We start from the raw sequence: 16,069 nt of genomic DNA, 5'->3' as shown, positions 1-16,069 counted from the left end.
GGTTTAAGTTCTCTGGCAGTTCAGTGGTTAGCACCAGGCACTTTCACTGCAGTGGGCCCGAGTTCAGTCCCTGGTTAACTAAGATGCCACAAGCCACACAGCGCAGCCAAAAAAAAAAAAAAAATTTCAGGATTTGAAATTTGTAAAAATTCAAAATGTACAAGAAACCAAATTACCTATAATCTCCCCTCCCACATAAATAAAAGTAAGATTTTGCCATATTTCCTCACAGTCCTTTTTCCATGTACATCACTCTTAATGGATACACAGAGCTTACAGCCTATTTTCTAGATAATAAGTTAATAAATAAAGGAACTGTATCTCTAAAATTATTCTCACCTGATTTGTTTCTGCCACCCAAACACACGACATCCCCATCTTAGCAGTCATTTCAATACAGACACTCACTGAAATCCTCATTTTGAAACAACTTTCTTTATAATTCCTTCCTCCCTTCATGAAACTGTAAGTTTCTCTGGAGAAAGAACATATTAATTTCATTGTTTTTTATTTCACTAGGCTTCTGACCTAAATAAGCAGTAGCTCCCTAATTTGGCCAATTGGGGGAAAAAAGGACAATCTGAATCAATAAATTCTTAGCAAATTAAAGATTATTTTTTACTTAACAGCAGATACGATGCTTTTAAACACATATGATAACTAGGATTAAGTTAATGAACCATTCCCTTGTTAAAGTCCTTGGGGAAACTTTCTTTAATAGAGAAAAATTATTTGTCATTAGCAGATCAACTAACTGTATATTCATGACATCTAAATAACAGAGCTCCCTGAAAACACCTGTTCTTTATAATGTAAGCATTCCTCTTCCCGGGGTTGTAAACAAGTTTATTTATGCTGTTAACCTGAAAACACATTCTTCATAGATAGAGAAGAAAGTTGCCGTTAGGCCCAGTAAAACTTGTCACTTGGAAAAATTCCAATCCATGGTGTAAAGCTGTAGATAAAGTAACCTCCAAACTCTATTTCTAAAAAGCACCGGCATCAGTGAAGAAATCTCCATTATTTTTGTGCCTGTATATTAGACTTATGTACCTTTAAAAATCTTTACGTACCCCAAAGAAATGAAAGTATATGTCAAGACAAAAACCTGTACACGAATGTTCACAATAGTACTGTTCACAACAGCGAAAACGTAGAAACCACCCAAAGGTCCATCAACTGATAAATGGATAAATAAAATGTGCTGTATATCTATAAAACAGACTATTATTCAGAAATAAAAAGGAATGAGGTACTGATCCATGCTACAAGACAGATGAACCTTTAAAGCACTGTTAAGCGAAAGAAGCCAGTCACAAAGGACCACATACTGTATGATTCCATTTATACGAAATGCCCAGAAGAGACAAATGCATAGACACAGAAAGGAGACTGGTGGCTACCTAAGGCTGGAGAGTGACTGCTACTGGTACAGATTGCGAGGAATAATGAAAATGTTCTAAAATTGATTGTGGTGATGGCTGCACGACTCTGCGAATATACTAAAAACCAATGAATTGTACACCTTAAGTGGATGAATTATATATCAATAAAGCAGGTATAAAAAATCTTTAGGGACTTCCCTGGCAGCGCAGTGGTTAAGAATCCGCCTGCCAATGCAGGGGACACGGGTTCTAGCCCTGGTCCTGGAATATCCCACGTGCCATGAAGCACCTAAGCCCGTGTGCCACAACTACTGAGCCTGCGCTCTTGAGCCCACGTGCCACAACTACTGAAGCCCGTGCGCCCAGGGCCCGTGCTCTGCAACAAGAAAAGCCACCACAATGAAAAGCCTGCGCACCGCGGCGAAGAGTAGCCCCTGTTCGCCGCAACTAGAGAAAGCCTGCACGCAGCAATGAAGACCAAAGGCAGCCAAAAATAAATTAATTAATAAGAATAAAATAAAATAAAAATAAAGAATTAAACAGGAAATGCTTTTAAAAAAAAATCTTTAGGGCCCCCAATTTCCACAAACCTAAAAGAGTTTTCCTAATGAGATTCATAGAAACACTAAGAAAGGTATTTTAAACATAAAAGAGCATTTACTAAAGGCAATAAATAGACAAATCCACGTATGCTAAATCTTCTGAAACTATTAACACGCAATTTAAAAACAATACTCAAAAAATATTACATGAAAAAAACGACGAACACTCCTCTTCAACTGCAGGTTTTACCACCAATGCCATGTACACCCTTCAGCCCAAGTTCTTCAATCAAGTTTCCAAATATTAAATTCACCCAACCTATTGCCAATCACTGACCACCACTTCTCACAATATTCGTAGCAGGGAGCAAAATGCCAGAGCATTCTACTGAGCTGAAGCCACACTCCCATTTACAGCTCTTTATTACATCTAGAAGATACAGAAAGTGAATGTAAAAATTAGGGAAGAAATTCCTCAACAACAACAAAAACTCTTACCCTATCCTCAGTACTTAGTACTCTCTTGGCATTGTGTTAACTGTCAGTCCTGTGTTTCTCTATGAGTGTTAAGTCATTTCCCAAGAGTGAATAGATTCTAAGCAAGGGCTAGAACATTTTTTTTCTAAGTTTTTCCACGATACCAAGAAGCGTAATTCCGTAATTCAGGTTCAGCCTGTAGAAAATATTAAGCAAATGCTGTTGTCCGAGAGAAAATGGACACATGCACAAAAGATGTGTCTCGTATGCAAGTACAGAGAGTTGTGATGAAAAACAATATCATATCACTTTATGATTTACAAAGCACTTTCAACCACATCCAAACTGAAATCTGAAACACACCTCTTCCTGAGAACTACTGTGTTTTTCTCTTACTAAGAGTCTCATGATTCATCCCATTTCCCTCTTTTCTTGGGCCACACCCAGAGCAGATTCTATAACCCACCACTCTGGTATGTATTTCTAAATTCTACATTCAACCCTTTCATCTTCCTCACATACCTATTTTCCCATTACTGCATCTCATTACCACCTATCCTATAAATTTTTTTCCTAATTCCACAGCAAAAACCTTTTGAAACAAAACAAAGATATATCATAAACTGCTGCAAGGTGCCATCTCGGAGGCACATACAATCTAGTATCACACAGCATTAGAGAATGAATACTTTTTTTTTTACACTGGAATCTAATCCTTAACACTGGAAAATCATTCTTAAAGTTATAGTCAAAGAAAACCTGCTGATGATCCTTTTGAGCAAGTATGTAACGTTTTAAGTCTCTGTGAACTCCAAATATAATGAAAAAGGCTCCAAGAGTACAAGTGAAACAGAAAACATTGAAAAACATGAAAGCATTGATTACTCAGCTTTAAACCATGTTAACTAAATGCCACTGGCCCAAATGCTGAGGAATCTAAGCAATCTACCCAGAAAGAAAAGAGACGAATGGTCTAACAGAGTCAAAGAGCAGGGGCAACAGAAAAAGATCTCCAGGGAATGAGGAGATTCTCAGTATGGGAATACTTGGGTTCCCTCCCAGTTTGACATAGTATTTATTAATTATAAAGTGTAAGGATTAACTCACAGCTACCGGAGATTAAGAAGGATAGACACGTCAGGATACGACTAGAAGACAACGTTACCAAGTGGGAAAAAAAGGGGGGGGGTGCAAATAATAGAGTCAAAGAATTTATCCACTGAATTCTGCCTGGCTATCTAGAATATCTCCCACCAGCTGTCAATCTATGGTGGATACTGATAACACCTAGCACCACAAGACTACTAACAAAAGCAAGAAAACTCTGGAGTTGTCCTCTAACTTTCCTTTCTCCCAAAGCAGAGTTTTTAACCTATCTCTGCCCCTTAAAATCTAGTACAGAGGCCACAGTTCAACTGATCAACCTTAAAATTTTTTCCCTATTTCATCACACACACTATCTCACAACAGTTTACAGAGAAAACAGATTTCACAATGAGAGAATAAAATAATCACAAGTCAAAGACCTGACCCTGGCTTTCACATGATGAGACCTTTAGAAAAGATCTGAAGTTATAAAAATTACTGTTAAAATAAATATGTAAGTTTTGTAAGCAGCATTTTTAAATAGTATTATTTACTTAGGGAGACGTGTTTTCCTGTTTTTTCTTTTTTGGCCGAGCCACACAGCTTGTGGGATCTTAGTTCCCCGACCAGGGACTGAACCTGGGCCCTAGCAGTGAAAGCGCCAAGTCCTAACCACTGTACCGCCAGGGAATTCCCTCTAGTGTTTTATACATAATATCTTGATCCACATCCATTGTCTTGTTTACTATGAGTAAATTTTACAGGCCAAAAAAGAAAAGAAAAATTCATGGTACTACTTTCCCTCACTCCCCTCCAAAGACCTCAATCTGGCCCAAAAATGAGGACTTTAACTGTCCTCATTCTAACTGTACCAAATACAATAATTTTATGTATTAAAACAAGTGATATTTAATATGTTTATATTCTTAAGGTAGAAAAGACAAATACAGAGGACTTCCCTGGTGGCCCAGTGGGTAAGACTCTGGGCTCCCAATGCAGGGGGCCCGGGTTCGATCCCTGGTCAGGGAACTAGATCCCACATGCATGCCACAACTAAAGATCCCACATGCTGCAACTAAACATGGCACAACGCAGATCCCGCGTGCTGCAACTGAGACCCCTCGGCACAGTGATTCTCCACAGAGAGATGTGCCCCCCACTCTTCAATTGTATTATACTCTCCACTGCTGCTTGAACAAGTGGCCACTACCTATTGCCATGTGTTTCTCAGCAGGACAGCTGAGCTGAGATTCACTGCTTTACCTGAGTGCAAATCTGAAGAACTTCGTGGTCTTCCCTCATTCAATCAACACAAAAACTTCATATACCTCCTGGGAAAGGGGCATGAAAAACGAAACAGTCTCTGCCCTAGCACAGTTCAGTCCAGGAGGTTAATCTCAACACCAAAACCAGTAAGTTACAGTACACTCTGATGACTACAGGAGAGGTAATTTGTGGGTGGCCCACACTGCAACACAGCAACTACCCTAATGCAGTTCCCTAAGGATGTTCATTATACCACGTATCCAGACCAACAGAACTGTGTATGATGAGTGCCAATTCCAAGTTGGGTCACTGGTTTAGGCCCCCTTGGTATGAACAGGTTTTGCCATTTAACATCGACTGTGGTTTGCTAACTGACCTGGATAAAACTGGTCAAAAAGTCAGATGTGATTCTGTATGATGTGGCTCAGCACTAGAGCCCAGAGTAAGCCTTCACAGCACAGCACAGCACAACCAGATTTTAGATCTTAGAGCTCTGCTAAGGACTGACCCAGAGCCTGACTTGCCCACCTAGCGAAGAACAAGCCAAGCACCTCGATTCTCCTTTCAGCTTTTACCCATCAGCCCATCATTAGAAAAGCCAACACAAGATTTTACAGATCTATATCTCTAAATTTACAAATTCATCTATAAATTATAAAATATCTATAATTTTACAGATCTTTTATAAATCATAATACAGATTTTAAAAACCAACGTTCATGATTTTTAAACAATGTTTAGCCAAATAACGCAAAAGTTACAGGCCTTCCACCTTTGCCCCCTAGACAGATACCATCCAAACCAAACACCTCCCACCTTGGTCTCACTCTACACACACAGCTGCCTACATCTCAAATTCAACATGTATTCTACCAAATTTAATTACCTTGTCCACAAACCAGATTCCCCTCTATATTCCTTTTACTCTATTACTTCATTTTCCCAGGGACCAAAACTTTCTAATTCAATCACCAATTCTGTGCATTTCTGGGTCCCATCCCATCTTTTCCACTGCTCACACCAGGGCTGTTACAGTAGTTATCCAATTAGTCTCAGCCTTCACCAACTCCACTCTTATTGCCAACTCAACCTTCCCAAAACACCACTGGATAAAAGCCACTCCATACATACACAATAAAAACTCCTGCTGCCTACTGAATTAAACCTTAGCCTGGCATCCAAGGCCCTTTTCTTTACGACAATGTCCTTTCTCCCCAGCTTTATTTTAAGGCCACAGGATTAGGGGCTTATGCATTCAATAACTTTCTTCTGAAGCTCTATCACATGCCAAATTCTAGGAACTGGGATACCGAAATGAATAAAATTTGATCCCCACCTCCAAGACTCCAAGCAAACAGGAAACAAATATAGTACCTTAAGTAATAGACACATAAGAAAGATAAAAAGTGCCCTAAGTACCAAAGAAGAAGCCCCCTATACCTCATATTTCTTAGTACTGCTCACCTACACATAGTAGATGCTTACGAAGTAGCACTGATGAATGACTGTTCCAATAAACCAAAGACCTATGATCAATATGCTCAATAAATTTCTGTTGACAAATTCCACCTCCCCATTTCTACTATGGTAAAGAACTGTGGTACACTGGCTGCCTCTCTTGGAAGGGTCAAGGGGAAGCACAACTGAGAGCACAGATTTGCAAGTGTGCGTGTGACTAACTTGTTTCTAAAGAACAGAAGCACTAGAGGCCTCATGAAAGACGTTAGTTCTTTTTGCTGGTCAGTACTCAGATACCGGCAACATAAAATAAACCTTTGCAAATTCAACCTATACCCAATTCCAAAGAATAGCCGGATGAAAACATTCTAACCCTTTCATCACCATCAGGAAGTCAGCAAACACAGCTAAACTCTCTTCTCAGTAAAATATGCTGTGATTCCAGCTTTGGTCTTGGATTAGTAAAAGCAAGCATGTTAAAATTAACCAAATAAAACAAGTGCTTAGAACAAGAGAACAAAGATGATTAAAACCTAAAAGCCACAACCACTCCTCTCTATACAAAACATGAGATATATCAGTTCACTTGAGCAGCTGATTTTTTATCAACTTCCTACTACTTTCAACCATAACATCTTAAAAACAGAAGTCACCAACACCCAACAGGAAAAGCTCTAAAATATGTATTCGGGCTATAAACAGCTCAAACAGACCTTAAAAGATTATATGTTAAGAGCAAAATAGTATACTCAGAAATGCAACGTGCACATTAGAACAAGCTTAAGTCTTTCTTTAAATGAATTGGTCATTTGCTCTTTAGCGCCAGAACGATAAAATGACTCGGTGACAACATTACAACAATCATCCTTTAAAACAGTGGTCCCCAACCTTTTTGGCACCAGGGACCAGTTTTATGGAAGACAATTTTTCCACGGATGGGGGCGGGGCAGGGGGTGTATGGTTCAGGTGATAATGCGGGCGATGGGGAGCGGCAGATGAAGCTTCACTAGCTCGCACGCCGTTCACCTCCTGCTGTGCAGCCCAGCTCCTAACAGGCCACAGCCCGGTACCGGTCCGCGGACCAGGGGTTGGGGACCCCTGCTTTAAAACAAGTGACTGTTTAGTTTAGACCAAATGAAATCATTAGCAATTAAGGCTTTTAAAGACATTCACTGAAAGTAGATATCCTAAGTGGACAGTGATTATAAAGAGTTTCAAAGCTGAAATAGTGAACGTTTTTTACCTGATGTTCTGCATGAATGTTATCCCCAGTAGGCCATCGATGTTTGCTATTATTATAGCCGCCTCCACCACTTCCTCCTCCCCCAAGCTGCTCACCATGCTGCCTCTGAAAGAAGTAGTCCACCATAGCGTCGTCCTGGGAACGGCCTGCAACTCCTATGGATCCTGGGACAGGGCTGGAGTGTGTCCCAGCTGCAAGAGCCTGATTTGCAGCTGGTTGTGGCTGCGCTTGCGACCCTGTTCCAGATGTCAAAACAACAGGCATGTTGGGATTAGCTGGTTCTTGAGGGTGATGTTTCAGGTGGGGGCTGAAAGAGTCCTGCCAAAGCACTGCTTTTCTCTTCAAGACACATGCAACGCTCATTCCACCAACACCTAAGGACAAACAGGTTACAAATGTTTAAAATTTGCCTTTTTTAAAACATAACTTGATATATGCACCAAGATAAAAACATGAGACCCCTGGCTTTTGCAATATATCATCGAAAACCAGTTTCTACCAAGCAGCTAAATGTTTTGCAACACATACATAATTTTCTAAACTGAAACTTCGGGCTTCCCTGGCGGCGCAGTGGTTAAGAATCCACCTGCCAATGCAGGGGACACAGGTTCAAGCCCTGGGCCAGGAAGATCCCACATGCCACGAAACAACTAAGCCTGTGCGCCACAACTACTGAGCCTGTGCTCTAGAGCCCAAGAGCCACAATTACTGAAGCCCACGCGCCTAGAGCCCGTGTGTGGCAAGAAGAGAAGCCACCGCAATGAGAAGCCCGCGCACTGCAACCAAGAGTAGCCCCCACTCGCAGCAACTAGAGAAAGCCCGCACGCAGCAACGAAGACCCAACGTAGCCATAAATAAATAAATACATACATACATAAACCAACCAAACCCCATATATAATTAGCAACGACTCAAGAGTGTCAAAAACGAAAGGATCCTTTAAAATGTCCAATGTATTCATGGGATGCTCTGAAAAAAAGCTTAAATAAGGCCCTCTGACTAAGAACAGCAACAGAATGTTCCTAGCCTGAAACTTCTTCTCAGCTGCTGTACATGCATTTTTGCCAAGAACTTACAATTATAATTGTAATCACATCATCATTCTATTAGTACTCTGACTCTTACAGAGTCAGAGATGAGACCAAACCAAATTCAAACCCTCACCTTACATAGAAAGTATCACTGTAAGAAAAGAAATGCTTCAATACAATAATAATTGTATGGCAAATGTATTGCAAACATTTTTTCTGATCATTCCTATTTTACAGATAAAAACACTAAGGTACGGAGGAAAAGTTATGTGATGTGCCCGAGGTCATTCAGCTAGTGAGCTTTTGAAGGAGGGATTCAAACCCAAATCTGTATGCACCCAAGCCTCGTTCTTTCTACCAACCCCCTTGCTACCACACCCCAGTAAACCAAAACAGATACTATTTCTCTCACTTGAGTCTGCTATTCTTCTCTGGAAGGATCAACAAAGAAACTCCAAAATGTTACTATGAAACATTACTAATATGTTTCTTAAAATCAAAAACTACATTTGTAGAAAACATAGAACAGCCTATGTATGGGTGCTTAAGAAAAAAAAAAAAATCCTTCAAAATAATCAGTTACCAACTAGAACATACCTGTCCAGAGCCACTAGAGTCTAATTTCAAGGCTATCAACCTAACAGTCCACTGCTACAAATGCCTTATCTCTCTTTAGCCCTACAGTGATGTTTCAAAAACAGACTCAAAAGATTTATAAGAAATCTATTAAACTATTTCTCAGTATAGAATAAACATCCTGGACTTCCCTTGTGGCGCAGTGGTTAAGAATCCGTCTGTGGGCTTCCCTGGTGGCGCAGTTGTTGAGAGTCCGCCTGCCGATGCAGGGGACTCAGGTTCATGCCCCGTGTCTGGGAAGATCCCACATGCCGCGGAGCAGCTGGGCCCATGAGCCATGGCCGCCTGCGCGTCCGGAGCCTGTGCTCCACAGCGGAAGAGGCCACAACAGTGAGAGGCCCGCGTACCGCAAAAAAAAAAAAAAAAGAATCCGCCTGCCAATGCAGGAGACACAGGTTCGAGCCCTGGTCTGGGGAGATTGCACATGCCACGGAGCAACTAAACCCGTGCACCACAACTATTGAGCCTGCACTCTAGAGCCTGCAAGCCACAACTACTGAGCCCACGTGCCACAACTACTGAAGCCCACGTGCCTAGAGCCCATGCTCCACAACAAGAGAAGCCACCACAATGAGAAGTCACCGCAATGAGAAGCCCATGCACCGCAACAAAGAGTAGCCCCCGCTCGCCGCAACTAGAGAAAGTCCATACGCAGCAACAAAGACCCAACGCAGCCAAAAATAAATAAAATTAAAAAAAAAAAGAACAAACATCCTGATAAAGAAGCATTCGCTTCTCACAACTAATTCATGTTCTGAAGACAGGAGTAAGAAGATTTGTAATTTGTTCAAAGCCTAATTTGGAAATGCCTAGTTTCAGTTAACAATTCCAATCCATCAGAACCATACTGGAGTAGTCCAGCTTTCTGGACTTCAGTTTCTGCTTTCATGAACAGAATCATGTTCATGCTTAAATACCAAAACCGGAAAGTCATAGCTGTGTTTACCATTGGTACTAGCAAAGTCCTAACCAGCCTAATGCCTTCCTGTTTGATTTTCAAAAGAACTCACTGCCCTCTTATTACCAATAGTAGCCAGTCCCATTTTCTTCCACAAGGGAGTATCAAACCGTCTTTGTTGTAGAGCTAACCAGGAATCCTAAAACTAAAGTTTTACCACTAAACTACAACCTCCCTGAACCTGTTTCCTCATCTAGAAAATTAAAGAAATTCTTTCTCTGTGACTCACAAGTTTTTTTTTTTAATCAAAATAATAGATATAAAAGTTTTTGGTAAATTCAAAGTCACCATGCTGAGGCCCAAGGAATTCAGTTCCCACCAGTTAAAGCAATGGAGCTCCAGTCCCTAAGCAGATTCCTAAAATAGCAAATGCAACCTTTTCTGAAATAAAAGATTTGCTGTAAAGATTTGCCGTAATACTTATTTAACAAAGAACTTCCGAATGAAAAAGGTATTCACCACTGAAACACACCCGACCACAACTTCATTCTATCAAGGCATGGGGGGGAGAGGGGGAGGCGGAGGGAGGGTTCTATAAAAATGTTCAAACGAAACAATTGGCTTTTGTAAAGCTATCTGTATCCCCTGAGACTTCCTGCTTTACCTAATGAGGCAAGGCAGTTTCTCAAACAAGAGAAAACCTGGCAGAAGGGACATTTTGAAAGTGAGCAAATACCTAAGCAATTAACAAGTGTCTTGGGTAGTTTTGTAATATCTTGGCAACCACAACATAAAAATTAAGAAATCAGTCACTTAAATAATAGAAAACATTTAAATTGCTGCCTTTTAAAGAACTCTCAAACCCACTAAAAAGTTATGTGTTAGCACCTGAAATGTGACTTTTCTTTTTTACAAATGGTACATTATAAAAATAAGTTTTTCAGCAACTAAAAATAAGTGCTGATTCTAGTTTTCCACAGTTTTCAAACTGTTTACACCAAAGTTGTTTTTGTTTTGTTTTGTTTTAATATCACTAATAGGCTTTATTTCAAACAAAGGAACATGATCTAATCTATCTCCACTGCTCACCTTTTATTTACTAAAATTCTTTGTGGTTTAAAAGGTGTTTATTTTTACCACACTGGAAAAAAAAAAATTCTGTGGTCATAAATTTATTTTAAAGCAGTTCATCTCAAACCCAAACTAAGCTTCAAACACAACTTCAAAAAGCCGTGGCCTTGAACAAAATGAATCCAATTGTGGCTAAGGCAAAATGCTCAGTTCAGAATCCAGTATTTCCCAAAAATCCAGATAAAGAATAAACAGCACCCAAGAGTGTTTTATAAAGTTAAAACTAGCAACGGGTCAAAATGTTTATTTTGCTTACTAAAACTGCATCGGGAGCCACCCACGTCTATCTTGGTGAGTTTTGATTTTTTTTCATAAAACAAACAAAAAGCTAAAACCACAAACCTATGATTTCAGCAATAACTGACTTTAAAAGAGAATCCCAAAAAAGCCTCATAAAATCCCATTCTTAATCTCAGGCAGAGAAGGAAGTGAACGAATTGATGTAACTAAGAACAGTGTTCTCTTAATTGGACAATGAAGAGTAACAACCCTTCAACTTACGGGGAGGATAAAACCTTTCCTGATAATGTGGGGGAGGGGGGAATATAGTGGCGGGGGGGGCGGTACGGGAGTGTATTCCTCACTTGACGTGGGAGTGGTACCGACAAGTATTAAACGATCTAGGTTTACCAAGGACGTCCATGAGGACTAAAAACTATCTAGTATTGTGTATCTGTTTACCTACTACGAAGGCATGAACGCTTCTTAGAGTTAAGACAGACACGCACCAACACAAGGAGGCTCAAAGAGGAAGAACCGACCAAAAACAAGCTCTCACAGAAACAAAAGGCCACAAGTACCCAGGAGCCTAAAAAGCGATCTGAAACTTCCTGATCGCCTACTTCTCCACATTTAAGGATCGCAAAGTTCCCCCGTGGTGGGTCTCGTCTGCAGACGAGGGCCACGGCTGCTTCTAAAGCGATTTATTGTTCCTCTTGCTTCGGCGCTGCCACGGAAGCTCAAGAAGTCGAAGAAATCCTGAGTGGCACAGAATTACACTTCATGGCCACACAGAAGACTCGGGGCTTCGCAAACCCATCAAAAAAGCAACCCGAATGGCAACATCAATCTTCAGGGGCTCCAACGGGGCCGAGCAGAAATGTAGAGACACGTCTATGCCCTGGGCCCGGGCCTAAACCCCCGGCATTTTCCTCGCTTCGACCCAGCTCCCCACCCCCTCCCTCCTTTGATAACAATAGGGGCCTTGCTGCTGACTCCAAAACATGTACGAGGAACAGCGAGTGAGAAGCCTCAGCCAGGGCCCCGGCGGCTTTTCCAAAGCCCTTCTCACCCCCCCAGCCGCTCTCAAACACCAATACAAAGGGATAATCTGCTCGCTGGGGGTCCGGAGCAGCGTTTGGGGCTGGCGGGGTGCGGGTACTCACGGGCGGAGCGGTAGGATGAAGATGGATTTCAGCCCCCCGATCTTCTCTCTCCGGCGCTCTCGCTCCCCCTTACCTTTCACTCCGACAACATGGCGGCCCACTGGGGACTGGGCTGGCGCTGTGCATCATGGGATAAGCTCGGGCCCCGGCCCTGGCTTTGGCAGCGGCATGTGTGGAGAAGGCAGGCGGCTGTGGAACAGGTTGCCTGGTTGCCATGCCAACCCAGGGCCTGTGTGAACTTGGGAAACTCGCAGGCAACACTACCGCTGCGCGCGCGAGTGGCCGCCCGCGAGGGGAGCGCGCGCCGTCCCCTCGCGGGCCGCCGCGGGCAGCAGGAGGAGTCCCGCGGGCCCACACCGGAGCGCCCGCGGTGACCGGTTCCCGGCCCAGCACCGCACGGAGCTGGGCACGCGGTGTCAGGGTAGTGACCTTAGCCGAGGCGCCACCCGCCTCCGCGCCCTCCCTATTTCACCTCCAGATTGTAACGGCCTGCAGGATTAATGGACGCTTATTCCAAGGCTCTGGCGGGACAGGAGCTGGGTTCAAACCCCGTTGCTGCAACTTTCTGGCTCTGTGGACTTACTTAATCTTCCTGCTTCCATTGCCCCATTTGTAAAATGAAAAGGAAAATGAGAATTGCTACTTAACTCTGCCCTGAGGATTAAGTGGATAATATGGCTTATTATTCCATTTAATAATGTGAAATGCTTAGTACAGTGCCTGGTACTTGTAAATAGGCCCACTATAGAATTTGCGGGGTCTAGCGCAAAATGAAAGTGTGAGGCCCCCTTGTTCAAAATTGTTAATGAATTTCAAGATGGAGATAGCAGAACATTAAACCCAAATCAAAGATTCAAAGCTGTCCTTGTTTGTAAGCACTCATTCAGTGTTACCTGTTGTCATTCTGTCCAGTTCCGAAAATGAATAGAAATAGAAAATGGCCATTTGATGAAAGTGACTTTTCAAAATCAGTAGTATTTCATAAGATATAGTTATTATATATAAAACTAAACCCAAGATGGATTGAAAACATAAGCAAACCACAACACTATAAAAGACCACAAGAGGATATAGGGGGAGAAAGCTTTCTAATTAGAGAGGGGAAATGTTTATAATGAATCAAAATCAATACATCCCTTTAAAAATTGAAGGAAAATTAAACATTTATATAGTAAGAGTGCCACCATCAATGAATAAGCGAGAAAATAGCTTTAAAATATTGTAATACTTGTGGTAGACAAATGGCTAATCTTCATGATAAATACAGAAATTCTCTAATCAGTTAAAAAAGAGCAATCCGGACATAGAAACCAAACTTATGTTTACCAAAGCGGAAGGGGGGGAAGGGATAAATTAGGAGTTTGGGATTAACACATACACACTGCTGTATATAAAATAGATAACCGGGAGTTCCCTGATGGCACAGTGGCTAAGACTCCCCGCTCCCAAGGCAGGGGGCCCAGCTTCGATCTCTGGTCAGGGAACTAGATCCTACATGCCGAAACTACGAGTTCACATGCCCCATTGAAAATCCCCCACGCGGGAACAAGGACCCAGAGCAGCCAAATAAACAAATAAAATTAGATTATAATGATGGTTGCACAACTCTGACAATATGCTAAAAACCACTGAACTGTGTGCACCTTAAATGGTGAAGTTTATATTATTTGAAATATATCTGGACTTTCCTGGTGGTTAAGAATCCACCTGCCAATGCAGGGGACACAGATTCGACCCCTGGTCCCGGAAGAGCCCACATGCCACGGAGCAACTAAGCCCCTGCGCCACAACCACTGAGCCCACGAGCCATAACTACTGAAGCCTGCACACCCTAGAGCCCGTGCGTGGCAACAAGAGAAGGCACTGCAATGAGAAGCCCACGCAACGCAACGAAGAGTAGCCCCCTCTCGCTGCAACTAGAGAAAGCCTGCATGCAGCAACAAAGACCCAACTCAGCCAAAAATAAATAAATAAATATTTTAAGAAAGAAATATATCTCACTAAAGCTATAAAAATAAGAAAAAGTGAATAATAAAAAGAAATGCAACTTTGAAATATATTTTCATCTATTAAATACACTGGCAAAAATTTAAATGATCATTAACACCGTGTTTTGGCAAGTTTTGTGAGAAAATCAGCACTCACATTGTTTATATTGTTTGAGGAGATATTACTGTTTTATGTTATTTTTTATTTAAAAGATAAAAGGGTGAGATTTTTATTTCTGAAAAAGAAGATAAGACTTGGAAGTTAAAGATCTGCTACTTCCAGGCTATGTGACCTTGGACAAGTTCCTGAGTGTCAGCACCCTCAGTTGCAAAATAAGGTACATACAGGACTGTTACAACAGTTAAATAAACTAACATATATAAAGTGCCCGACAGAGAATTAGCACTCAATAAATGTAGCTGTTTTATTGTAGTTGTAGTCTTGTATTCCTTTCTGAATCCCCAGAGAGCAGCTTAGTGCAAGGCACAGAGTCATTGTTTATTAAGTGTTTGTTAAATGAATGAATTCAACAGCCATTTAGAGTGACAACTCTCAAATCCAATGGTCCTAAAAGTAATATGTTGTATTCAAAGATCCCAGCTCTTAAGCCAGACCAGAAATTACTTCCTTACCTCTCTGAGCCTCCAGTTTTCTCCCACGGAACATAAAGTTAATATAACAGCAGTAAATGAAATAAAGCAGATAAAGCATTTAGCCCCATGGGGCCAGGACAGTGGAATGCGCTGAGTAGCCATATTAGAAAAACATATAAGAGGAGGAAACTTAGCAGACATGAGAAAATTACAAAATTTCCAGAACTTTACCAGGCTCTGTGCTCCATGATGTCATTCTGAGATCCATGATTAGCTCAATTTTAAGTTTTAGCTTTCATTACTCAGTCCGAGATTCCATTATCAGTTTAGCCACAGTCATGTGGTACCACACCCCATCCAGGCCTCTCCAAAGCCCAACAGAATACCAGCCAGCCATCCCTGCTTTCCCTTAAGGAACTGCTCTCAAAAAACCTTAGGCCCCCGCCAGGCCCCCAAAATAACTCTATCCCAACATCACCTGCAACAAACTCATGAGACATCCTATTATCAAATGCTTACCTGTGTGCCATGCACTGTAAGACTTTTACATACATTATTTCATTTAAAACACCCCAAATACCTATGATATGAGCAACATTATTATTCCCATTTAAAAATGAGAAAACTGGGACATCCCTGGTGGTCCAGTGGCTAAGCCTTCACGCTCCCAATGCAGGGGGCTTGGGTTCGATCCCTGGTCAGGGAACTAGATCCCACATGCATGCCGCAACTCAAGAGTTCACATGTCCCAGCTGAAAAGATTCTGCATGTCACAGCTAATGATGCCGAATGCCACAATGAAGGAACCCAAATGCCACAACTAAGACTCGGTGCAGCCAAAATAAAAATAAACAAATAGATATTAATTTTTTAAAATAAAAATGAGAAAACTGAGACTTGGGAGGTTATGGAACCAGATTAGTATTTATCCAAGTGTGTTATCTGAGGC

The 16,069-nt window shown here is 41.6% G+C and overlaps 1 protein-coding gene across 12 annotated transcripts in view; it reads right to left on the bottom strand.

Moving 5' to 3' along the window:
- The window catches only part of PUM1 (pumilio RNA binding family member 1), a 127,763-nt gene extending 115,094 nt beyond the window's left edge, over positions 1-12,669 (bottom strand). For 7 of the 12 annotated variants that reach the window (XM_082649907.1, XM_082649912.1, XM_082649917.1 and 4 more), the window contains exons 1-2: positions 12,612-12,669; positions 7,458-7,831 (exon numbers count right to left, since the gene is read on the bottom strand). In XM_082649907.1, the coding sequence (XP_082506033.1) occupies positions 7,458-7,820 (363 nt within the window). In that variant the 5' untranslated portion in view covers positions 7,821-7,831; positions 12,612-12,669. Of the gene's footprint in view, positions 1-7,457; positions 7,832-12,538 lie in introns of all 12 variants that reach the window. The other 5 variants (XM_082649915.1, XM_082649916.1, XM_082649908.1 and 2 more) reach the window with 1 other exon arrangement.
- Between the last annotated feature and the right edge of the window lie 3,400 nt (positions 12,670-16,069).

This window comes from Grampus griseus (genome assembly GCF_964374135.1).
Source record: "Grampus griseus genome assembly, chromosome: 1".
Taxonomy (NCBI): domain Eukaryota; kingdom Metazoa; phylum Chordata; class Mammalia; order Artiodactyla; family Delphinidae; genus Grampus; species Grampus griseus.
The sequence above is the reverse complement of the archived record's forward strand: the minus strand, read 5'-3'. Positions and strand labels throughout refer to the sequence as shown.